The sequence below is a fragment of the Charadrius vociferus genome, unplaced genomic scaffold, assembly GCF_000708025.1.
Source record: "Charadrius vociferus isolate BGI_N301 unplaced genomic scaffold, ASM70802v2 scaffold72, whole genome shotgun sequence".
Lineage (NCBI taxonomy): Eukaryota > Metazoa > Chordata > Aves > Charadriiformes > Charadriidae > Charadrius > Charadrius vociferus.
The window spans coordinates 8,997,672-9,022,463 of NW_009647830.1; the positions used below are offsets into that span (position 1 = coordinate 8,997,672).

A 24,792-nucleotide genomic window follows, 5' to 3' on the forward strand; every position below is an offset into this window, starting at 1 on the left:
TCAGTTTAGTGGAGGTAAAACACCTGCCCTTTTTCCACAATAGGAAAAAGTTGAATAAATGCTCTTGGTTTGGCATTGCAGCCTAATATAGGCAGATGTTCAGGGAAGAAAGAATGATGTCCCTTGTCCACAAGACAGTTTTTCACTATTGACTTGAGTATCTAAAATCTATAATATCACTGAAGACTATCATCTGCTTTTTAGTCTCTCAGACTGTGGACAGGACCTGTCTGCATATTTTCACTAGATATTTTTTAAATAAATGAAATTATTGGACGTGGCCTTGGGCATCCTGGTCTAGTGGGAGGTGTCCCTGCCCATGGCAGGGGGGTTGGACCTCGATGATCTTCAAGATCCTTTCCAACCTAAACCCTTCTATGATTCTATGCGTATAACGCTGTAGGATATCTAAGATGTTGGAAGAGCTGTGTTTTTCAGGTGCAAGGAGTTTTGAAGATAAGCTGTTGAAACAAATTTCCACATACAGCTGAGAGGGATAACCTGACCTGAATGGAGCAATATTTATATCTGATGAGGCCCATAGAGTTTAGATTTTCTTCAAACTGCTTCTCCAGGAGCTCAGCTTCAAATAATTTACAAAACTGACAGCAGAATTTGCAGCTGAGGCAAAACTGGGGGAAGGATGATACAATAAATTACTAGAGGCTAGAAATTTGATTTTTATTTGGCCCATAGTACACACTGGGTCCAGCATCTGCTTTACTGGCGCTTTCTTGGGAAGCATGAGAATGTGTTTGTGTGTGCCTGTGGCTGAATCTGAAATGTTTCATTTTTAGCACTAAATTTTCAGGTTCATGGAAGGGAGCTATTAATTTGGGTAAATTATGGAGCTCATATATATAGTTCTGAAAAGATTACAGCTAATAGTTTGTCATCTTTCTGTCCTATATGATATGGACTAGCATTTTTGTACAGAACACTTCTGTTCATTTCCTATTTTCTTACAAGGTGCAAGAGAGAAGAGAGTCATGGCTTCTGGTGTTTCCTAATTTCGTTAATGAAGGGCTGGGGAGAGTCTGACCTGTGCTTCCCTTTCTCTTACTCCTGTGGAACTGCCTGTTGCACAGCTTTGTAGAGCTTCTCAAATTGGAGACTCAGCAATCTATTTCTGCTTCCTCTACTGCCATCTTAAGAAGTCTTCTTAGGGCTTTCTTCAGATGTAAATGGCTGGAATTTATTTCTCTTGAAATAACACAGTTGTAAAATCCTCTAAATATCAAATTTAGTTAATATATTGATTTTGTTTACAACGCTTATAATCTACAATTCATACGAAAAAAGTGGCATGATAGCATACTTTGATTATTTCAAGTTTTCAAGTCTCAAAGTCTAAAATAATGTCTAAGAAAGCAACAGAGCTAGGAGATGGAGATATTTTCTGTTACTAAGTGCTTTTCTATGTTTAGAATGTAATTTAGGGACTTTAGCACTAGCTATGTCCTCTCTGTGTTTACTATGTTCACCTTCAGCCTTAACATTCTTCATGTATGCGTGTGCATCACTTTCTAGGCTTAAAAGAGGGGGGGAAGAAAGGAGAAGCTCTGTTAACGTTGCATGATAACTCTTGCATGATTCATCACCAGGGTTAGAGTCTATGAAACATAACTGAATGGAGCGTGTTGGAGTTTGCAGATCTGTTAATAGGATGTGAAACCTTGGTTCTGCTTTCAAAATTAAAAAAAACTCCAACAGTTTGATCGTTACAAACCTTTGTAGTGCAATCTTTATCATAGTTTTTCTTCTCCTGGTGCTCATTTGTCTTCCATAGGATTATATTTGAGATGGTTAACGTACTGTCTTACAGAATGAGCTACGTTTCTGTTCAAACTGCTTTATAATTGAATCCGTGTACAGACAGCTCACAGTTCAGCTGTTCTTCCTATATGCCCCATCCACTAACACCCATTTCCTGTTGTGTACAGTACATGGGAATGACTGGGACTCACTCCTGGGTTAATACAGAACGTCACGTGCCTATTTGAACGGTGCAGGAGCCTTCCCATCTCGCTGTGCTTTCACGGAACACCTGATCCTTTCACCTTCTCTTGCTCTGTTGATGTACACATGTTTCTTAAGTAGCACCTGCTGCTGTTCAGATGTTCTTGAGTGAGTGCACTCGTTTGCTGGAGATCTGGGAGAAGTGTAGGATATGTAAATGGTAGGGAGCTTCTCCGAAAAAACCCTGGCTGTCTCAGGGAGCCACCACAGCCATGTTTTGGTGCTGGTCCCATGCTAATTGGTATTGGGCTGAGTGAATTTGTGGCACAGCCCCCACTCATTGGGGTTTTTATTTTGCTTTTGCTAACTGCGCTCACTCTCTGGCCAATGGACATTGTATTCCCTCTCCCTGTCATCCTCCACTGTGTTCACCAGTCCTAAGGCATCTTCTCCCAGCAGCTCCTCCTGTTCCATTTCAGGAACAGCCGCCTTCTCTTGAATATGCCTCCCGTCTCCTCTAAAAAGCACATCTTTGAGTTCAAGAAACGTTAGTCTTCTAGAAACTCACTTCAGATGAAGTACAGCAAGAGAACGTTCTTTAGCGTGAAATAAAGTGTCAGCTGGTTGCAGACAGAGAGTTGTGCTGTAAAAGCAAGAACTCTGCCACGGAGGGCAACTGCTCCTTTTGTTTCTGTTGTTGATTCTGAGATCTGTAATGCTGGGAGTGCTGCAGCTTACTGGAAATTCTTTGAATAGTTTAATTTTAGAATTGCCTACTTAAGTTAGTGTTCATCTAGTTTATAATCATGTGAATTAGCTTACAAGTAATTGTAATATGAACATGTTCTAAATTCAATTTATTCAAAACTGCCAAAATAGGTGGGTTTCGTATAGCATGTTCTCTTTTTCTATTCTTCTCTATTTCTTTTCATATATAGAAAGCTTTACACAAAGGAGCTTTTTTTCCGCCAGTGTGTTAGTATGAGTTAAAAAGGCAGCATCAAATGCTTTGAAAAAATTACAGTTATGTGAAAACAAATTTTAATGCAGAAGGACTTCAACAGAAATTTTGTGTGCATTCTTTAAGATGGTATTTAATGGGTAGGACCCTTAAATTTAGCTTTGTAAAGCTCTTGTAAAACTGTTTGGGTGTATATAATGATTTATTTTTTTTTGTCTGATAGATCTCTTCTGAAGTTTAAAAGCTTGTATATTATTTCAGTGTCAGGGAATAAACAAATTCCATTTTAGAATGCAAAAAATGTAATTGGGAAGGGGAAATAATGCGAAGTAGCATTTAGGAAACAATTTAAAAATGCTTGCTTTTTTATTTCTCTCTGCTTTGTATTGTACCAGATTAATGTAAAATAAATTTGAAACGGTAGAAATTCCTTTTCTGTTCAAGAATTAAAGTTTCTGTTAAAAATGTATTTTCTTGTGGGCTTTGTCCCATGCCTAGTTGTGAGTGCGTAGTTGATGTATTTTGAAGCTTGTCTGCGAGTATTTAGAGGCTATAATACAGTTTTACTACTTAAATACAAATGCTTTTTCATTTTCTCCAGAATGAAAGAAATTGCGTCTTCCAGCAAGTATAAGAAAAGCGTTTTTCAGAAGTAACATAGAAGTCAGTGACAGTTACACTTTCGTGCAAAACAAAACAAGGGGGAGGAGGGAGATGTCTCCTGAGGGAGGAATAGGGTTTTTATGCATTCATGCAGTGGGTAGTACATCTGGGTAACAGTTTGCTGAACGTGGCTGTAGATTCTAAAATTTCACATGTGTTCAAGGGATGATAAATCCACTGAGGGTAGATACATAAAAAAATACAGGTGCATAATACATACGTACAAATCAGATCGGGTTCAGAAAATCCATGAAAGTAGTTGGTAGATTGGAAAGGTATTACAGGAAAAGTAACATGTATTTACCCCATCTTTATCCTCCGTAAAGACATGCTCACTTTTGGAGACAGGCTAGATGTTAAATTCATGTTTGGTCTAACTCAGTATGGTTGCCTTTATGTTTGGGAGGCATGTTTGATACATGTAGTTACACATACTGACCCTAAGAGTTAGCACAGTTTCAAAATACAACTTTATTTTGCAAGTTTTAAAGGTTGAAGCATATGATTACAGTTAGAAAGAGAATAACTTCTTAAGTTCAGAGCCTCCTCAGTTCATTTAGGAAGAGAACAACAGCTTGACTGACTATACTGCTCTGCTCACTTTCCTTCCTGCACAAAGTTAGTTTTATGTTGTATCCCCTCTTTCCCCTAATATTTAAAGCAGGCTTTAGAAGGCTTGCGTGTAACCACTGCCTTGTTGCTGACACCCGTGTGTTTTTCCAGACCGCAGGTACCTGAAAGTGAACCTAGCCAAACTAGTTTACTGAAGCCTCAGTAAGACATTGTCCCAAGATCTCTCTATTTTAGTAACAGTCCATTAAGACTAAATGAGTGATCGCTGTCTGGTGTACGGAGGAGCGAGAGACAGTCCTGCAAACCTGTAGTTGAATACATAGATGTTCAGTGATAGGTGGTTTACTTGCAGCTCTAATTGCCTTGCGGAGGCTGCTGCGGGTGCTGGGTGGTAGGTAGTGATTCCTGCCCGTGGTAGAAGGACGGGACCAACGCTCATCTGGCAATAGCTAGTAGAGGGAATTCAAGGCAGTGGCACAGTGTTTCATGTGAGCAAACTTGAGACTACTGCAGAAATAGGCAGACACTCCTCCTTCTCCTTGGTTTTCCCTCCTCCACAGACTCTTACCCCCCTCTCTTGCATTATCTAATGATCATGCAACAATGTGGTAACTATTAGCGTAAGACTAGCCTTTAGGGGGTTTGGAGGGTTTATTCGCTTTTGGATCAGTGAGCTGACCTGGCTCTGCAGCAGCAGTTGGCGTAGATGTGTGGGTACATACATTAAAAAAAAAAGTCTGAGCTGCTTTTCAGACATAGGCGGTACCTCTGATCAGAAGCCTGGCTGTGGAGAGCTGTCTGTGCTGAGGTGGAGCCCTGTCCTTCAACTCCCACCTCAGGAGCCTGAACCAGCTGCTACTGTTGAATGTTATTCCTTGATATCTGAGGGTGGTGGTGTCACAGAATATGTTTCAAAGCAGTTGTTTCTAATCCATTTCTCTCTAATTTTTAATAACTTGATCATCTGGAGCCATTATTTACTGGAATGTTTTTAATCTAGACTCTTTTGCCGTAACCCATTATAATCCTAGAAGAGCAAGACATGATTTAGGCAAAGCAGCCTGATAAAATGTCAGGGAGAGCTCCCATCATCTCCTTTAGCTTTGTTCCTAGTTGTGGTTTTACCTAACTGAGTATGAAGAGATGTTATTAGTGATACATTGAGAAATGGATCCTTGGAGGATAATCAGAAGTTTGGATTTGTGAACGGCAAGCTGAAGTTGGTGGTCTGATGTAAATCACATATAAACTGGGTATGCAAAGTGATATAGGGTTTGGTCTGATAGAGATACTACAAGGTGAATGAACGTTTTTGTCAAGATTCAAGATGTTACTTTAAATGACACAAGCAAATGTTAACTGGAGGAGTAGAATTAAAAGAAGGACCGAAGATAAAATTTGATACAACCCAGTCAGGAAATGAGAGGAGGACTTCAGAAGGGTATATTATAAAACAAGCCATGTGACAAAATAAAAGCAGGAAGAGAAGATTTGTTCCCAGCCAAAAAAGAACAGCTCTTCTAGAAGAATGACTGACTTCTTACAAGTTAACACTGGTAAAGATGCAATGTTTGTTTTGAGAGCTGTGAAAAGGTCACTGCAGGCTTTGGAAGATTGTTGCAGTTAATTCATTTCTGTTTGCTGCTTTGTTTCTTTCTGGAAGAACAGATTGGGGAAAAGTGTTAATGGGAGAGAAAATACGCTAGCATGGTAGTCTTCCCGATGCTTCTTCTTTATCGGCAACATAAAAGTTCATCCTCCTCCAAACTTGTGTTAGATATGTGCAAGGAAAAAGCTAAATTCCATTAGAGAAAACGATGGAGAAACTTGGAGAAGATCAGTGAGCGAGTATCATTTGGCATTTTCTTTTATGGAGATGTACTGTGGCATTGTACTGTTTTCAGCATGTTTTTGCTGCATGTATGTATGTCCTAAGAATAATGAAAAACTAGTTAAGTTGCTTAGGTTGATGGTGAAATTCACTTTTAAAAATCACATCGTGTGGTAGAGTTTAATCTTTTGTACTGTGTAGCTGTGAGCTGATGTTTGGATAAAAAACAGCTGGCAGAAACGCACAGTAAGATACGGTTGATGGGTTAGAGGAAATTATAGGACCTAACTGATTTGATACCTGTTTGTTCAGCTGAGGGAGTGTAGGAGAGCTGGTCACTCTAGGATGCACAAAAACAGTGTGTGCTCTATAGCTGCCTTCTTCAGGTTGGATTACTGTGTGCATCTCCATTTGTGACCCTAAATATTTATTAGTAAGTATATTTCGTTTCTGTTCTTCTAAAGGTAAATCCACTAGACCTTTAAGTTCAGCGATATCATCTTCAGGGCCATATGATTTAGTGGAAAGTATCTTTTTTTCTTTTAATATGCTTTAGCAATTCATTGGAAGTAATGAAAGGTCAAGGGACTGATGCCCAGTGTAAAGCTCAGAGCACTCTGATTTTTGGCTAAAAAAAGAGTTTAAAAGTGCAGCTCATGTCGAAAAAAAACATCCTGCCTTGAGAAGTGACACTCACAGGAAAGATGGTAATTGTTTATCACAGAGCATTGATCTTATTGGTATCCTGAGAGCAATAGAGTAGATGTCTTACCTATGACTTCTGAAGTTAAATGTGAGCATCTGAGTGATACACATGGAAGAGAAGACGTGGAAGAGTGATGTATATGGAAGCCTGGGAGCTCGGGTAGACTCCTGAGAAATGTAACGTGTTAGGTTCTCCCAGGATGATGGCTTATAACTGTCCCTTGCCACTGGTCGACTCCTAATTTCTGACTATGACTGGAACATGGGAGGGCAGCTCAAGATATGTGAGCAAACAGGTTTTAAATTGAGCAAATGCTTGGTAAGTACGGCATAATGTCATTTGTAAGGCCCTCATCAACTAATTCAAAATTAGTTTTAGAGAGCGGAGCTGATAGTTTCTTCTTGGAAACTTGGAGACTGTGGAATCTATGGAATTGTTAGTGCTGTTAAATACTGCGTATTTATTCAGTTATCTGATACAAAAATAATTTAATTCACAATGAAGTAATTTTTTAGTGTTGTTTTCTAGGAGAAAGCATGGGTATGGTGTAGGTTGTCACTTGTGTGCATCTCAGTTTTTATTTTCCTTGAGCTTTTTTCTCTATTGTGAGTTTGACCCTATTCTGCCACATACAGTAGGTTTTCTAATGACACTAAAGCAACTTACGGCCTACTTATCCTTTCTTACAGCTGTGTCTTTTGTTGGATATCCTAAACTACGTCATTTCAGTGCAAGTGATCCTAATCTGTGTGTATTTTTCTAGTCTTATCCGTGACTGAGGCAGTATAAAAGCTGCTTGAATTCATCTGAAATCCATGTAAATATAGTGTGGTATTTCTAGAGACGTAAGGCTGCTGTGCATTGATGAGAGTGAGTTATTTGGATGCAATTCAGATACTAAGACAGAAAAATGTAGGGTTTTTTATAAACAGCAGGTATGACAGGAAAAAAGTACAAAAAGGGAATTACTTCAAACTTCTTGTTTACAAATGAGGTACTGTTTATCAAATTTAAATAAAGAGTAAGAGTTTCTTTTGGAAGAAATCTTTTTTTAATGAAGTTCAAAGTGAACTGGACAGGTAAACAACTGCTGTGAATTCCAGATTGCTGATACCTAATGAAGGGTCAGACCAAGTTCATTATGACTGGGTGATGCTAAAAGCTGCACTGTGGTAGCAGTGTTGCTTTGCAGAGAGATTTGGTCACTGTGTTGTTGCACGGTATAATCACAAACAAGGTAAGTTCTGTGATGTAGTGATTATATCTATGCTAATATCTGTTTAAGCACAGTAAAAGAATCTATTGTGGTTTAATTTTTTCTCATATAAATGCCAACAGATGGTGGTTTGAGGAAAATAAGGTTGTTAAGTTAAGTCCATTCTCAAAACTTACACTGAAATAGAAAGCAGCAGTTAAAAATCACAATTTGTGATGCCACTATAGCCAAATCTAGCAACGCTGCTCTTGGCACCAGGCTCCAGGAGGGACGATGAGCTAATGGTGTCATTACCTCTTGTTGATTAGGAATTAGCTGAGGAAGGTGAGCAGCAGAATAGTTTTCCTTCTTCCTCCTCCTTTTCTGTCGCCATGCTGTTGTTAACTCTTCTTTTTAACCAGTATAACTCAATCCCAAGTATTTACCTTGATCGCATTTCCGTAAATCACCATGAATGCTTGGAGACTTGCTATAGGCAGCCATCCTGAGCTAGAGTTACTCTATGTAGTCTTCTTCAGCTGCAACAAGATATTATTCAAACTCAGCCTTCATTTTTGCACTATAGGGTGCAAGAAGGATAATCGCGTTTACATAAATTAGTCTTTATGGAGAAAAAAACCTCAACAAAACCTGTTATTTGTGGTTGAAAAACAACATGTATTTTTATTGTCAGACTTCTTGATGTTTTGAAATTTGTGATACTTTTTGAGAATGTTGGACTTCAAAACACGTTGGTCTGATAGCTTAAAACTTGGTTAATTCTTTGGGGATATAATTTTTTTTCGTTTTGTTCAAGAAGTTTTGTGAATTTTGACAGTATTTGCTATAAAGCTTCATATGCCTCAGCTTGAAAGTCAACATCCTTTTACTAGTAAGCATATGAAGTATTTGTTTCTTAATTTTTCAAAGACTTCAAAGTAAAGGAGAGAAAAACTTTTTCACCACGTGTGTAGTGAAATTAACATTTGATATGCAGTTTTAAAGTACTTTTTGTTTTGATTTCCCGCTGAAGTTTTTGCCCTGTATTCATCCTGTCATTACCAGGCTCCAGGTCTTTCTGTTTCTTTTTTTTTTTTTTTTCCTTTTGTAAATAGGTTGTAGCACATGTTTCCCTATATAGTGTTCTTCATGTTTCCTACTTTCCTCTTCTCGGTCACTGTTTACTTTCACTTAAACGTTGCTCTGCCACCTCTGGCATGTCTTTCCTCTATATGGATACGGTAAAATATGAAGGCTTAGTTGCTTTTCACATGCTGCAAGTAGGAATTTTTCCTATTGCGTCTTTGCACCGTTAATGTTTAGGTGGCCGCCTACGTACAAATATTTCTAGAGCTTATTGCTGGATTTTTTCAGAGGTTTCTTGGAACACAGGAGGACTAAGACTAACCAGATACTGTTATCTACGCTGTTTCTTCTATGCTCCTGCATAGCAAGAAGGAAACCAGATGTGATTCTAGTCACCGTGCTTCCTTGAGCGTGCAAGTTGCGGTGGAGGTTGGGGACAGCCAGCTGTGTGCAGAGCTCAGTGATGTGTTGGTACCTTGTGGAGTGTTGGCTTCATAAATATAAATACGTTTTTCATATAAGTACAGTATTTCAGATTGATAGAAAGTGCTGTTTGCCTAGGGGGGATTTTTTTCTCATCTCTAGCATATTCTTTGATAATTTAGGGAGTATTTGACAATTTTGAAGCAAAGATGTGTGTCTGTCCAAGATGCCTTTTGTAACAGCTTCACGAGGGGGAATCAGAAGCTGGATTTGCTGCTATCTGGAGGAGCTCTTGCATGTTGAAGGATATAAAAAAGTCTTTTCAAATTGATCCATCATTTAGAAAAGGACATATGCTGAAATCTGGTTTAGACTGGTGAAAATGGAAAAGAAATGTCACTTCCCATTTGCTTAAAATCATTTGGCCATTTGTTTCTCAACTATTTTTTTTATTCATTTTTTTAAATGTCTGTAGCTGTCTGAAGTTCTCAGCTCTTGTGTTCTGCAAAAGGAAATTGTAAATTCACCTCAGATCTCTTGTTGATATCAGCTGTCTTAAAATCATCACTCACATGTTTCAGGAGCAATAATTATCTAGTTTTGCCAAATAATCCTAATTGGCCTTATTTAGCTTGGTGTTTTGTGTCGTTGCTGGCTGATGCTACTGCTCACAGGGGGAGCATTCCTATTTAGAAAGTGCTGCAGCATTTTTCTTCAAAGAGAGAAAGATGTCAGTGAGAATCTTCTGGAATTTGCAAAGAAACATAACCTTAAAAGTGCCTGAATTTTATCATGATTTGATTTTAATTTAAATGCCATCGCAGAAGCCTGTCTTCCTGTGTCAGTCTCTATTCAGTTCTAAATGTTGAGAGGCAGAAGGTTGAGGCACAGCAGCGACTGACAGCGTGGGATGGTGTTTTGCAGAGTGCCTGAATAAGACATCCCTATGAGTTTGACTTAATTGTTTTTCAAGTCATTTGATTTATTCTACATCGGTCTTAAAATCGTGCAGGAGAAAGTATTCTTGGCCCAATTGAACCTGTACAAGTTTGGTTCCAGTATTGAATGTAAACATAGATTCAAGGGAAAAGACAACTGCATCTCAGCTGTGGGGAAAGAGGGACAAGGGAAATTATCTGTAGGTTGTTGCTGAAGAGGGTGAGGAGACCGTGGGTTGTGCAGAGCGGGGTGCCATGTGGGGTGTCCCCTGCTCGGGCAAGCGGGGCTCCTCCATGCCTGGCAAGGCCTGCCAGCCACCTGCCCCACGGTGCGCACGTTTTAACGCTCTCCACCGAATGCTTACAAGGGTTACAATATCTATATCAAAAGCAGTGGAATCGTGACTTGTTATCTCACTACATTTATATGGGTTTTAAGCAATGTGTTTAAAAGCGAGCGTGACAGTGGGAGAGTGCATGGGAGAGTGTTTGAGGGGTGGCTGGGTACTGGCTCTGCGCTCGTATTCAGCTGACTTGAAACTTGCCCACTGACACAGGGCATATATGCACTATGTGCCACAACAGGATTTAGCACAATGTTGTTCTAATGCTATTGCATTTGCTTCAAGTTTGTATTATTTAAGATTAAAAAAGAAAAAGGCTAGGCCTTTTTTTTTTAATTATGTTATTTTGGGAAGTGCACCTTAAAAATTGAAGAATCGTATAGAAGCTATAATTTTATCTCTTGATATGTTGTATATGCAGGTAGGTATACCTTTGCTTGACAGTATTGCTGTCAATAATACTTGTTTAAGTATTATTTTTGCCGCAAATTCAAAAGAATAAAAACCAAAACAAAACCAGAACCAAATCAAAACCACTTTTGAGAAGGGCTAGGGAGCTTGAGGTAGCATTTCTACTTCTGTCTGAGTTAATAACAACATTGTTAAGAATTGAAATTTGAAGTGAAACTTTTCTGTGGTGAGAAAATATTTAAAGTAATTTTCCCAGACACTCAAACCAATGGAAGGTCTGAAAAGGATCAGCTGCTACAGTTTCAGTGTACTTCAATTTTAAAAAAATAAAATTGAAAAGAGCAATGTTAATTTTTTTTTTATTTGTTAAATGCCTCTTGAAGGTCTAACTGTTTCGCCAGATTTATTATTAGTAATTTGAATGGTTTACAAAGATGTACTTTTAAAAGTGTATCGGTACTTTATATTTTAAAAAAAATCATCGGAATAATTCTGAAAGGCATTTTAAAAGAAGGCAAATAAAATACATACTAAAAACTTACATACCTTTGGAATTTGTATTTACATCCTATGGACTGCAGGGCAGATTTTTTTTTTTTCATTGTTTGTTTCTTGAAATGGCGGCTTGCACAGCTGCATGAACACAGTGACACTTTTTCTGTCTTTGGCTCCCTACTATCATTCAGTTAAGACACTCATGGAATTAGTTTGAACTCCACCATCTCTGGATTTTTAAAAAAACAGCTGGGTTGAGCTGAAAATGTTATTTAGTTAAAAGCTGTTGGGAGACCAGTTGTGCCGTTGGTTGGTGCCCCTGCTAGTAATTAAGCCGTTTCCCTGGAAGGCCACACTGAACATGTTTATTTTAAATGTATGTACATCACGTTGAACCTCTGTTCAGCAAGAGATTTTTTAGGAAGGTCTCTCTTCTCACATTTTAGGAGTTGGAGACTGCCATCCAGTCTTCTGACTAGTCTGAAGGGCCCTCTTGTTTTCTCTAGTTAGTCTCCAATGAGCTCAGTAAGCAATTTTTAATGAACTGAATCAATTCAGTCGCCCCTTCTCTGCCCTCCCTTGTGCTTGCCACCGTTCTGGTGACCTTCAGGTTCAGTGCCTACTTAAAGTTAATTATATCCCTAATGACTTCTCAAACTTGTTTCCAGATACTGTGAACTGGGGCAAGGTTCGAATGTAAACATATGCCCTTCTTTCTGTTGCCGAGGTAAATAATATTAAAAAGTTATCTGCAGCGTATCTTCTTGTCTGCAGCTAACAAACTTAAGTAAAGCCAAAGTTTGAATGTCTTCCAGATTCTTAAGTAAATGCTTCCTAAATTCACAAATAAGACTCAAGTTGGGATATAACTGTCTTCAGAGAGAGGGGTCTTCCTCTCCGTTTACTTTGGGCCTCTAAATACATTTTGTTAATATACGTACACGCACACACAAGTCGGCTGTAAGGGTTTTTTTGTTTGTTTGTATGCTCTGAATTAAGAGCATAGTCCAAGTTGCTAGGTAAAATTTTTAACTTCCATTTTCTGAGCTTGGTATTGGTGTGGACTGTTTGGCTTTTGTACAGTAATCTCAGAGGGTTTTTATTTATTGTCTCAGAGATACTGAGATTCCAACCCTTTATGGAAGGTATTGAAATGTATTTTTCATAAAATGATGGGAGATAGTCTGGGTTTCATAATAATCATAGAATCATACAATCATAAATACCGGGTTGGGAGGGACCTCAAGGATCATCTGGTCCAACCTTTCTTGGCAAAAGCATGGTCCAGCACCCTGCCCAGCACCCTGCCCAGAAAAGTGTCCAGTGACAGGGAATCCACCACTTCCCTGGGGAGATTGTTCCAATGGCTGATTGTTTGCATTGTGAAAAATTTATCTCTTGTGTCCAACGGTAGAAAATAAATGTTTCATACTTTTTTTCAAGGTTGTTAATTTCAGTCTATAATAGCTGTTGAGGAATATACAGCAGTGATTGCTAAAAGACAGATTTCAAATAGAAGTATTTTTGCCTTCATAAACCACTGGTATCACAAAGCAAACTTGTTCTCCGAGTCTTACCCAGACTGCGTAATGCTTGTCATGGAAACATCAGGGCAAAAGTAGCAGGAACAATTTTATTTTATTTTCCTGCTCTGTTCTTTCCTAGTATTCCTGCAATTCTGTATACTTAGACCACAAGAGCATCTAAAAGAGGTACTTTTAGCTTCAATATCAACTCTCTGTTGAACATGGCCATTTTGCAACAAGTAAATTACAAAAGACAGAAATTTAAGTGCTATACCAAAAGATTTTGTAAGTAGGAGTCCTATACGTTTTTACTTTTCCACTGCATCCAGGTTTGCAAGAAGCATCTTTTTCTGAACATGGTATCAAAGGGCATAGTTCTTGACTTTTTGTTACACAGCTCTAATTTCTTTTTCACTTCATACATCTGGCTGTATCAATTGAATATCAGCTGGGGAAATGAAAGTTCTATGCTTACTTGCTTTAGAAAGATTAAATTTCAAGATGAAGGTAACACCTGCTTAATAAAGGTAAAATACAAGCAATTATTTGCAGGGTTTTTTTCAAAACATGGATGACTTTTAAAATATGCATACATACCTACACACAATAATACGCTGTTGCATATGAAGATTTTAGCTTACGGTACTAGAATAAGTGAAATGTCAAAATCACACATATTTGAAGTCATACAATATTTTTTAATTTACATTTAAGTTGAAGTACAATTTGTTTGGAAAATAATTTTTTAGAAAACCAGCAAAGCCTTCTGATTTTTAGGATTATTCTGGTACTGGCTTCTGCTCAGCTATGCCTTACAAGCTCAGAGCATCATTTTATTGGTCTTGTTTACCAAATCTGTTCCTTTCTGTATGTGATGCAGAGTCAAGTTACCTACAGGTCTGAAATGATTGCTGTCCTTTCCCTTGGTAGCGTTAGGTTTCCTAGTAAAACCTGCGATCCTGTAGGCACCAGGGTGACTTCGTGCACCATCTGAACCCCGTCGTTGCTTTCCTGAAACTATTATTACTGTAAATGACAGTAAACAAATGCATAAACTTTTTCAGGACAGGGTCATCTGTTACTGAATGATGTGGAAAACAGAACAAACATGTATTTCACTGCCAGGCTTAAAAGGTGTCTTTAAAATACTTGGATTTTAATAATTTGTTTTATACTGAGTATTGTTCTTTCATTATTAATTTACTTGAGGGGGATCACTGTTCATTTTTTGGTGGGGATAGCAGAGGGGAGGCCTAGTTGGAATGGCTGAAGGAAGGTTGGGAAAGAACCATTCTCACTCCCCTGATGAGGAGCGTGGTACCTTCCATCTTTCTCCATCTCTGTCCCTTTAAATCCTGTGAACTTAGGGCAGGTTCACCCATCCTTCCTTTGCTGACCCAGGAAAACATAAGCACGTGCAAAGGGGAACTCGGATAACTCTACTTCTCCAGCCCTACTAATCCCCCCAGCTCTGCTGATCTGATTTTGGTCTGTAAGCAGCTTAATTTTTGGAGTCTGCTTTAAAGGATCATTTGATCTTGAAGTTGTTCATATATCTAAATAATAACTTTCTGAAATGCTACTGCTGCCTTTTGTTGGTTCCCTACACTTCCTTATGGAAGCGTAGCTCCTTTTATCCTGTAGGGAAGTTATTGACCCGGTTTAACAAATAAAACCACTTCGATGAGATAGGTATTTTCCTTACAAAAGTAGTTTAATTTTTCCCTATAGGTATTACATGGAAACAGGTGAAAATCAGGGTTTTCAAAGATCACTTGTTTCGTGTTTATATTAGAGAAAACAGGTTGAAAGCACATGGTTGTTGACTTGGGATTTTTTTTATAAAGATATTTTTGTCAGTGGTTGACACTGGTTTCGAATCACCGTTTTGACTTTGTAAGAAAGTTAGTTTCCCCACTGCTGGTTTTGCCTGTTTAGCAGACACCCTACATAGCAATTATCTGATCCGTAATCTGGAAGGCTGTGTCACTGTTAAAACAGTACAACTGGTATTGTTGTGAGATATGTTGTTACTTTGTATGAATTTTTCATTCCTGCAGAAGTTAAATCTCTAAACTGGAGAGAGATAAGAGTCACAGCGGCACTCTTTTAAGAGGAACAGAATAAAACCAGCACCACATACCAGCATCAAAGTTAGACATGGCAACTGATGATGCATATCCCAGGAGATATGGTTACACTTCTGGGAAGTCATTTCCATTCTGTGATCTCTCAGTTCTTTGCTCTTCTTGACGTAATTACAGAGGTTTAATAACAAGTGCTATTTAAATCCTACATTAAAAAATAGAAATGTATGAGAGTACTTGATGCTGAGTTATTGAATAAAGATAAGGCAAATATGATCCTAGATCCGGAATCTGTTATTATTAATTGGCAGTAGTTAAGCAGAAGTACTTTAAAGCATTTTTATTAGTGTTGGATTAATTTTGTGATTGGTTTCTGCATAATTGGCATTTTGCAGTAGCGTGGTTAAGAAAGCACTTGTGATTTCAAATACTTGTTACCGAATGGATAACTCGTTCTTTGGGTCTGAGTATTTCCTGATTATTTTTTTTTTCTCAAATATATGGAAAGTGTTAATTAAGGTCTGCAAGGCAGGAGGTATGTTTGCTTTTTTTTGCTTGTGTTGAGTCCTGTGGTGGCTCAAACTTGTATTTGTTGGGGAAGTGGAAGTGTTATGGTCAGAGGGTGTAAGATTGATCTGTATTGATGTTTTAATTATTGTTCATGGTCTACTTAGAAACAAACTATGTATTAAGCTGTAGGTTCTTAATAACATTTAATACAATGAAATAACTTAATCCTTTTGTGGCTTACTCTTGGAATTGATCCATTTGACCTAATTTGAAATTCAGAAATAAATTCCACTGCGTCCAGATTGTTGACACCTGAGACAGTAGTATTCTAAGAAAACACTTAGTGGGGTTTGAATACAGTCTAAAGTCCTGCTTCCTTTCTCCCCATGCCTCTTCCCTCACCAAAAGCTGACCTTATGAATACTTAGGAGCAAAAGTTCTGATTTTATTAACTTTATGAAGCTGCCTCAGAGACCAGGAGTCATCGTTCTGGCAATATGTTGAAACATAATGTGTCACTGAATTTGTAATTTCTAGGAAGAGTGGCTTAATGTGAGGAGCTCTTGGGAATCAATGGTTTGACCCCTGTTAGCCTTGTGTGCATGTTTGTACATGATCTAACCGTTTTCTTCTTTCAGTTCTTGCAAGTATATATTTAAACGTGTCAGGAGTCTTTGTGGCAAACTGAAGAGCAGAGTGCTATTTGTATTAATGGCTATTATGGTCAGAAGACATGCAGATATTCAGGGGTTGTAGACAGTCATGAGGTTTTTTACTTACACCTAATACAGTTGTTTCTATGAATTGTATGTGTGCGTGTATATACCCATTGCATATGATATTCTAGTGGCTGCTGGTTTTTTTGCATCAACTATACTGTGTTGCTTACAGTTTATTTTTCAATTGGCAGGTATTTAATTAGTCAAGGAGCACATGTAGGAGCTGTAAATAGTGAAGGAGACACTCCATTAGATATTGCTGAAGAAGAGGCAATGGAAGAGCTGCTTCAGAATGAAGTAAATAGACAAGGTAATGTTGAATATGGAAGGGTGGTTTTGTTTATTGGACACTAAATATGTTTTTGGGAACTTATGCTAAATTAGGAATTTTAAAGTCACTCAATGTATTTTCTGAAGAGAATTGTCAATACAATGTACAGTGCTCACGCAGTCTTATAGATGTTTTTATTCAGCTCAGCCTCTTGTGAAGAAAGAGGTCAGAAGTATTGAACCAGGTGTTGATTAGATTCCTGCATTCACCTAACAGAATTTAGGTGGTATTCAGATGGTATGGATGGTATTCAGTGTATCTGGGATATAGACTTCTGCATCCCAGCTTTAGACTATGTCTAAAGAAATTCCTGCCTTAGAGAGGAGAGAAATAGGCCCTTTTAGAGTGACTCGGATGTCAGTTTTAGGAAGAGGTGAATCCAGCCCTAAGGTAACTGTTTCTTTCCATTGACTACAAGAAAGCCTGGAATAACTAGAACAAGAGTAAACAACTGTACCATATCCCATAAATCACCCTTTGTGTCTAGTTCTGACCTTTTGAATGCTCTTCTGCAGTGCCAAATGTCTGAAACTACTCCTTGGGATGAGGAGGCTTAGGTTGCACTTGTTTTAGGGCTGAGAACCTATCACGAACCTTTAAGTTCCTCCCCATTTTGTGTACTCTTCTGAGAGCACTATATTAGGTGAGCATTCATGTAACAGTTAATGGGTAGGTGTCAAGTTTTGACAGTATCGTGTAAAAACGTGTACCCTAAATTTATGTACCTTACTCCTAGAAAATTGCTAGTGCTGTCAGTGGTGGCTTTACAAGAGAAATCGGCCTTTGAAAAAGCATATTGATTCATTTTGCCCTGCTTCCCCCTGTCCCCGGCTTACACTGCTGTTTTCCATGTTCCAATCCTCTGGTGGATTTTCCAGTGAAAGGTCTTTGGAGGTTTCTGTTTTTTCCATTCCACAGAGGAAGGGATATTCGGTTGTTGTTGACTGACCACCTTGAGTCCAACAGAAATGCACTTCTATCCCAGAACTCTCCAAACAAGAACTGGGGTGATGTGGTCTGAGTTACATTGAAGGAAGATGACATTCAGAGTGAAGAATGGAGCCTTGGGGGGTGTGTGCTCAGGCACTGCATGTCCGTTACTTCTAGACCCCTGCCCGCTTCTTCAAAGGCTGTTTCTTCTTTGAAAATGTTTTTTTTTTTTGAGCATTGAATTTATATCTCTAGGATAGATCTACATAATTTGACAGTAAACTAGTAATTGCTTCAGGCTTTACCCTGATTTAATTTGTGTGGTTAGACCCATTTAATGCCCAAAACAAATGGTAAAAAGAAAGTGGATGACATGATATGCAGGGAAATAAGAGATACCTACTGATATACAGCAGTGGACTGTAGATTTGACAAAGGCTTTGATTCCATTATTTGGTAGTGTCAATGGAATTTTGATTAACAGTTCTTATCATTAACACACATAGAACATCAGATTGGATACTTGCAAATATTTTTTGTCTGTACTACCATTTCATTAGTTTGGAAAAAATACAGTAGTTCTCTTTTCTAACAGTACTGTCAATCTTTGCTGGAGAGTTGTTTCTGGAATACACTTCAGCCTAAATTCTTTAAGATTGTTTTTGAAACGTTTGACTTTACTGATGTGCTATACTAATTGACTGCAGTAGTTCTTTGTAAAATAGACGTTATTTGGGAAGAGATATCTCCCAAAATCTCTTATTTATATGTTACTGTTTTTTTAAAAAAAATATATATTCTTTATTATATGGGGGTTTTATATACATTTTTACAATGCAGAGATTAAACATTACATGCTAATTTTTATTCTTTTGCAAATTTATTTATTTTGAACAGCCCAATCATAAAATTAGCATTGGCAACCTAAACTAAATAAATACCCTAATTAACTGAAAACTTCAGCCTGGTTTACATATTTAATCTTTAAAGCTTACAGTAAACTGTATGGCACTGTATTCATGAGTCTGAGAAGAATGTAGATGTTCCCACACTGTAGCTGTTAGCTTCTAAAGGGATAATTCAAGTTGTTTTAAAATACTAAATTTCATTTGCTATGGAAAACCTGTTTTCCAAGCATTCCTCTTACGTTTTTATGTCACTTGGCTTGCTGACTAGATAAAGGATTTTCAGAAGATTGCAGTCTTTCTCAGATGATTTGAAAAATATATTGTTTGAACAAGGCACCACATCAGGTGAGAAAAAACTTGCTAGGGCTGTGCTTCAGAATGGTGTGACCTCCCTCTGTGGAGAACAAGAGCTGGATGCTGTGCTGAAGAGTGACTTCGCTGTGAACATCCCTCACAGCATTTCTGCCATCCTGGTCTTAACAGAACGCTAAAGCCTATGGTTATATATATATAGCCTATATAATTTTTTTTTTAATATATATTTTTATATATTTACATACACACATATATATGAATGGGTTTTTATATATATGTATTTTACCTAGCTTGTTTTGCTGTTAGACCACTTAGGGGTCTAGGTTTCACAGAAGCAGAGAAGAAGGCGGCATGCAGCATCCCTTCTTCTGAGTTTGTGTAGGGGCTTTCACCTGCAGGGATGAAATCATAGGAAATATTTAATGATTGTGGATGAGAATGGAGTAGAAAGGATATGAATCTGGATGTGAACTTGTAGCATATATCTTGCTAAATCCCGAGGCAGTTGTCTCAGCAATCAGGTTTTAATCATGCTTTGATGGCACCCTTAACTTGCATATAAAGTTAGTATTATATACAGAATGATTATTTAGCCATTATCGTGATCACTTGGAAAGTGCCTAATTGTGTATGTTGTGGCTAGAGAAGTTAATAGCCCTAAAATAGGAACTTAATTGTTTATCTTAATGTGGAATTAACACTGATGCATTGAGACAGTTTCATCTTTGACTATGCATGTGGCTGAAAGCAATTATCCCTCCAGCTTTAGCGTTGCTCCACGAATAAAATAAAGCAGTGCCACCGTTTTGATAATGCAGGTTAACTGTGGGGTCTGTGGAATGATCAATTCTTTCTCAGTGTTACCGGTAGTGGAAGATCAGCCTATTTATTTTGAAAATAAACAAACCTGGGTGCCAAAAAATCTTACTTCTGTGTAGGTAAAACATGCAGCATGAAAATTAAGTAGATCTATTCTGTAACATTGTTGCCTTGCAACCTTTTCATGTGTATTTCTTCCTACATTCATTATAGTTTCATTTTTGGGTTGCTTAGTTAATGCTGTGAGTATGGCTTCCTGCATATCAGAGTCGTTTGGTGGCAAAAGTCAGAGTCAGCAGTCAGAGTCGTTTGGTGGCAAAAGATTGCCTGGAAAGATCAGTCAGGTGCATTGTGATTTCAGATATGTGTAAGTGATGACATTGGATGTTTGTTTCTGTTAGGAATCTGAGGAGAATCGCCATGTTAGCTCACCCTTTTTGCTGCTTTTGCAGACCTTCAGTCTTTATAGGAAAAGTTCAAACAGAACCTTCTAGTTGTGCAACTATTCAGCCTTCTACAGATCATCAATTGGTTTGTACTTATGCCCAATTTTTACAGGTATCTGATTATATTTTAAGGACGTGTCTAACTACCGGACAAAAAATGTGAGCCTCTGGACACACTAAATTCACAGAAATAAATTACAGAATACAGCACAATTCAGGTCTATGTGACATTGCAGGCTTAATAAAAAGAAGGATCTGCAGTGTTTGCTCATCCTGTTTTAGCATTCAGACTCCAAAATCTGACCTGCCTAGAGAGGAGATGGTCAGTGATCCAAATTAATCTTCTTGGTTTACAAGTTCTGTTGTAAGGGGTGTTGGGTATGAAAGAAGATAGCTTTTGTAGTTGTGTTATCCAATATCTATTAATCTTCAGTTATTCTAATCTCTGTATGTGACACTTCTAAGTTGTGACCCTTGGTTCAGGTGTCTTTTCATGTGTCCTCTTGTGTGGGCCACAGATCCCCAGACAAGGCCACCTGTGTTCTGCTGAGCATACAGCGGGACCCTGCTGATACAATGGACTGTGCAGTAATTCTGAACTAATGGTCGAGCTATCCTATAAGGAAAGCCATAGCACTTCAATAGTAAGGAAAGCAATTTTTCTACCCTAATCTTCAAAAGGTAATTATTTGCTTAATCATTTTTTAAGCTTAAAACCTAGTGAGAGGTTCTCACCTTTGTGAGAACATAAATTACGTACATGCTCAGGTAAGGTATAAAGGTTTTTTGACAGAGTTATGAACATTTCACAAGTAGGAAAACTGAGTGTTTTATGGAAATTGCTCCAAAGTAATGCTGAACAGCTCTTTGCTTTGCATGCCATGTGTCTTGACTACTTTGTGTGTTACACAAAAAACTTCTCTTAGGACCTGTTTTGTTGTTTCTCCATATGGCTGTCTTTATCATGGGCCAATCCCGTGTATATAGGGGCACTGCAATCTGCAGAATTCTTTATCTTCATTTTAAAAATTATTGTTTACAGTTTCTTGTTATGATCCCTTGTGTTTCTACTCTGCAGTGTTTCAGCATATCATAGTTGTGGAAGTTGTCTTTTGCCAGTAGTGTAAAATTTTCGTTTGCACTGGTGAAAACTAGCAGGCTTGAGAGAGATGTGGCTTTAGCCCCGGCTAGCCCTGGCCAGTTCTAAACGCTGCCTCTCCTCAGGTCTCAAGTAGGGTGAAGTGTCATGGTTTGAAATGATTTTTTAGCTGATTATCATCAGATGTCCTCTTAAAATTATTTTTAACTGCTTAAGCAGTTACTTTGAATTACAGGAAACATTCTCGGGAGGTGAGTTAGTGGGGAGAGGTGACGTGAGGTGAATCAGGAGTTCATGATACAGCGTGGTAGCTATTCTCTGACTATCAGAGAGATCACTTCTCCTTTTCCAAGGAGAAGCAAATGTTCCTCATTCTTAATTATAGGTAAATGTAACGAGACTCTCTCAGATGTATTGCTTAACTCAGCTTTGTTTATGTGGATAAAATGCGAACTATTACATTTGTATATAAACATTCGCTACATGAAGTAAAAAGTGGGTTGCTCCTCCATGCAGTATCTATGAAACATGCCTTTATATGGCTGAGGAGTCCTGAAACAATGATTCAGCATTTAAATTTATGCTGAATTTCATTAAATGCTCACTGAACGGCACGCTGTTTTCAAACCTGTTTGGAACTGTTGAATAACACTTGTTGATCAGAAAAAAAAAAAAAGAAGAAAAAAAAGGAAAGTGTTTAGCAATAAATTATTTAATGATTTAAGAAGTTGTTAAGCTGCCAGAGAGGTTAAGTGTACTGGTGCTGGGAGCGAGTACTCGGGCTGAAGTTGAGCTGGGAGGCAGCGCATTGCCATCTATGGGCCGTTTGGAGAAAGTGGTTGAAACGTATGACGAGCATTTTCTTTTTCCCTGATATCTTAATAGAGGCTGGAAAACCAAAAGCAAGGAGAAAGGGCCGTACAAGGTATAATGAAGGCTGTTTGCATGTAGTTAATAATGGGAATTGTATTTAGCTTATCTCAGAGAGCAGCTTTTTGTCTATGACAGAGTTTAATTCCCGTTCTCCTGCCAGTTATTAATGTGGGATGTTTTATTTCCATTGGCAAGATTCTCGTACTTTCTTCTGTTGAAATATGATCAGAAATTTACTGTCTTGTAAAATAATGTATCGGTGCAGCCATTATTTCTTGTGTGGGCTTCAGAAATACGCGGTTGTTTGTGATACTGATAGAAGTCTATATTCAGTATTAGTTACTTTTTCTGCAAAAACATGGCTATTTTGATAAAATTCTCTAGCTCTTTAGGCATACCTAATGCTTAACCATTAGAAGTTCAAGATTAGGGTTTGGGAAGAACTTTTTATCTGTTCTTCCTATATACGAAAGTGCCTCGGAACGACCAGCCACGCACATGAACAGTTTTACACTGATAGGAATTTACGTCACATTCTTCAGGTAGGGAGGGTTATTCACGCTGATAAGGATTCACAGTTAGACCTCAGGTATGCAAAAACGGGATGGACATAAGTGTGACTAACAGTTGATAAATAAACTATTTATTTGCGCAGTAGTGTTTTGCAGGCAACACTGACATGTAAATGACTGGACTCTAGAGAATTATTTTCCCAGGATCTGCTGGTCTGCACTGCTGTGTCATTCTGAAAGGCAAGCAGATGCCAAGGCCCAAGGAAGTTACAGTTTGCAGTAGTTCACACATCAATATGTAGGAGCCTCCTAGAGGAATGAGAATACATGATTATCAATAAGTTTTTGACGTTGAGTTCCTGGTTTTCATTCTTCATACCTGTCAGAGTTGTAAAGATCATTAGATAAGTAAAATTGAATCTCTGTTCAGATTTATTTAGTCGTGGGCTGTCTTGAGAGAGACAGTTTTAGAAAGTTCCATGTATTTAATTTTTACCACAGCTTCTTTCAAACAAGTACATTTTAGCTTTTTCCTCTGTTTAATGCTTCGAAAATCTTTTTTATCTTACTGCATCTTGCAGACTTAGCCTCCAGATTATGGGTTTTCATCGGTTTTTGAATAAAACATAATTCTGTTAATTTTTATTAAAATATCAAGATTTAAATGATTGTTTTAGTCAATTAAGTAGACGAGTCTAGGAGTTCGGTCAACTACTTACAACACTTAATATATAACCTGCCTCAGTTATTTTATGATACTTAGTAAAGTTTTGTCTTTTCATATGTCCCTTCCAACCCTAACCATTCTGTGAATTCTGTGAATTCCTTAGTGTAAAGTTTTACCAGATTTACTTAGTAAACAGAATCTTTTCTCAAACTGATCTTTCTTTGTGTTTTGGTTGTTAGGTTTTTGTAATATGTTTTTCCTTTTTTTACATATTTGTAGTCAAGGAATAGCTGTTACGGTGTGAATTGATGGAAGAATAACAGAAAAGAAGTGAACTGGGTTGCAGCACTGTCATATGCTACCGCAGACCAAACAAATGATGTTATATTTCCAAAAGCATGTAATAATTACATTCCTTCTTTATGCATTTCAGGAAATTTTGATTTGGGCTTGTCATTTTCAAGTGTTTTCTTGCTCTATAATTAGGGAAGTGCAGCATCTGGGAAGTACTAATTAATACGTAACATATTAGATCTATCAGTCTGCTATCCACTACCTTAAAGGTATTTCAGCAGCGCCAGTATAATTCTTTCAGTTTGCCAGTTTGTTGCTCTGGCTTTCTAGTTGCCAGTGCATTGATAAGAGCTTGATGAATCTATTTTCTATTTTAATTTTCTATTTCTATTAATTTCTATTTTTTATTTTCAATTTTCTATTGTAATCTGTTTTATCACATTTTACACAGTAGAATGATTCATTGCACTACATATAATCATCTCTATATTATCTATGTCTTTTCATTTTGTGATATTAATAATTTCTTTATTAAGGGCCACTTCTATAAAGACTTCAAAAATTATCTAGGATTAATTAGTTATGTAGAGTAATTTTGAAAAAAATATGTTACAGCTTTGCATACTCTTGTTTGGGGTCTGCTTTATATTGTTGTGTTAGACAGGAGAGTTATGTGACAGAAACAAGTTTGCTGGAGAAAAATGGTTTGGGAACAGATGAAGCTTCTGCAGGAAATACTGAAAGAAGGCAGAATTAGATGTGATCCAAGGAGCATCTCTCTCTTAAGTGTTTTTAAAGTCATCTTAACTTCTGTTTCGTAGGCCATAAGGACTACTGTTGAGGTTTGTGGATGTAGCTAGTACATCAGTACCTGTTTCTAGATTTCACGTGTTTTTATTGTGTCCAAGTTAATGCTTTGCTTCACGAGAAATAAAAAATTCAGAAGGCAGAAGAACAGTATATATTTTCCAAGTCCCTGCATACCAGGGTCTACGATTAGACAAATCATACATTTTCCTGAAGGTAGATCCACTGATTTTCTGTTAAGAGTTCAACCCAGATACAATTTGTGCTCTCGATGACCACAATTCCGAAGTCCCTTTTCTTCACTAAGTTTGTCACCATTCAGTCAGCGTAGATAGAGCAATGCTTATGCATAGTTCTCTTCAAG

General features: G+C 37.8%; 1 protein-coding gene across 5 annotated transcripts in view; it reads left to right on the forward strand.

Annotated features, from left to right (window-relative positions):
• PPP1R12A (protein phosphatase 1, regulatory subunit 12A) overlaps positions 1-24,792 on the forward strand; it is a 76,840-nt gene that overhangs the window by 1,304 nt on the left and 50,744 nt on the right. For all 5 annotated transcript variants that reach the window (XM_009882628.1, XM_009882627.1, XM_009882629.1 and 2 more), the window contains exon 2: positions 16,619-16,737. In XM_009882628.1, the coding sequence (XP_009880930.1) occupies positions 16,619-16,737 (119 nt within the window). The remainder of the gene's footprint in view (positions 1-16,618; positions 16,738-24,792) is intronic.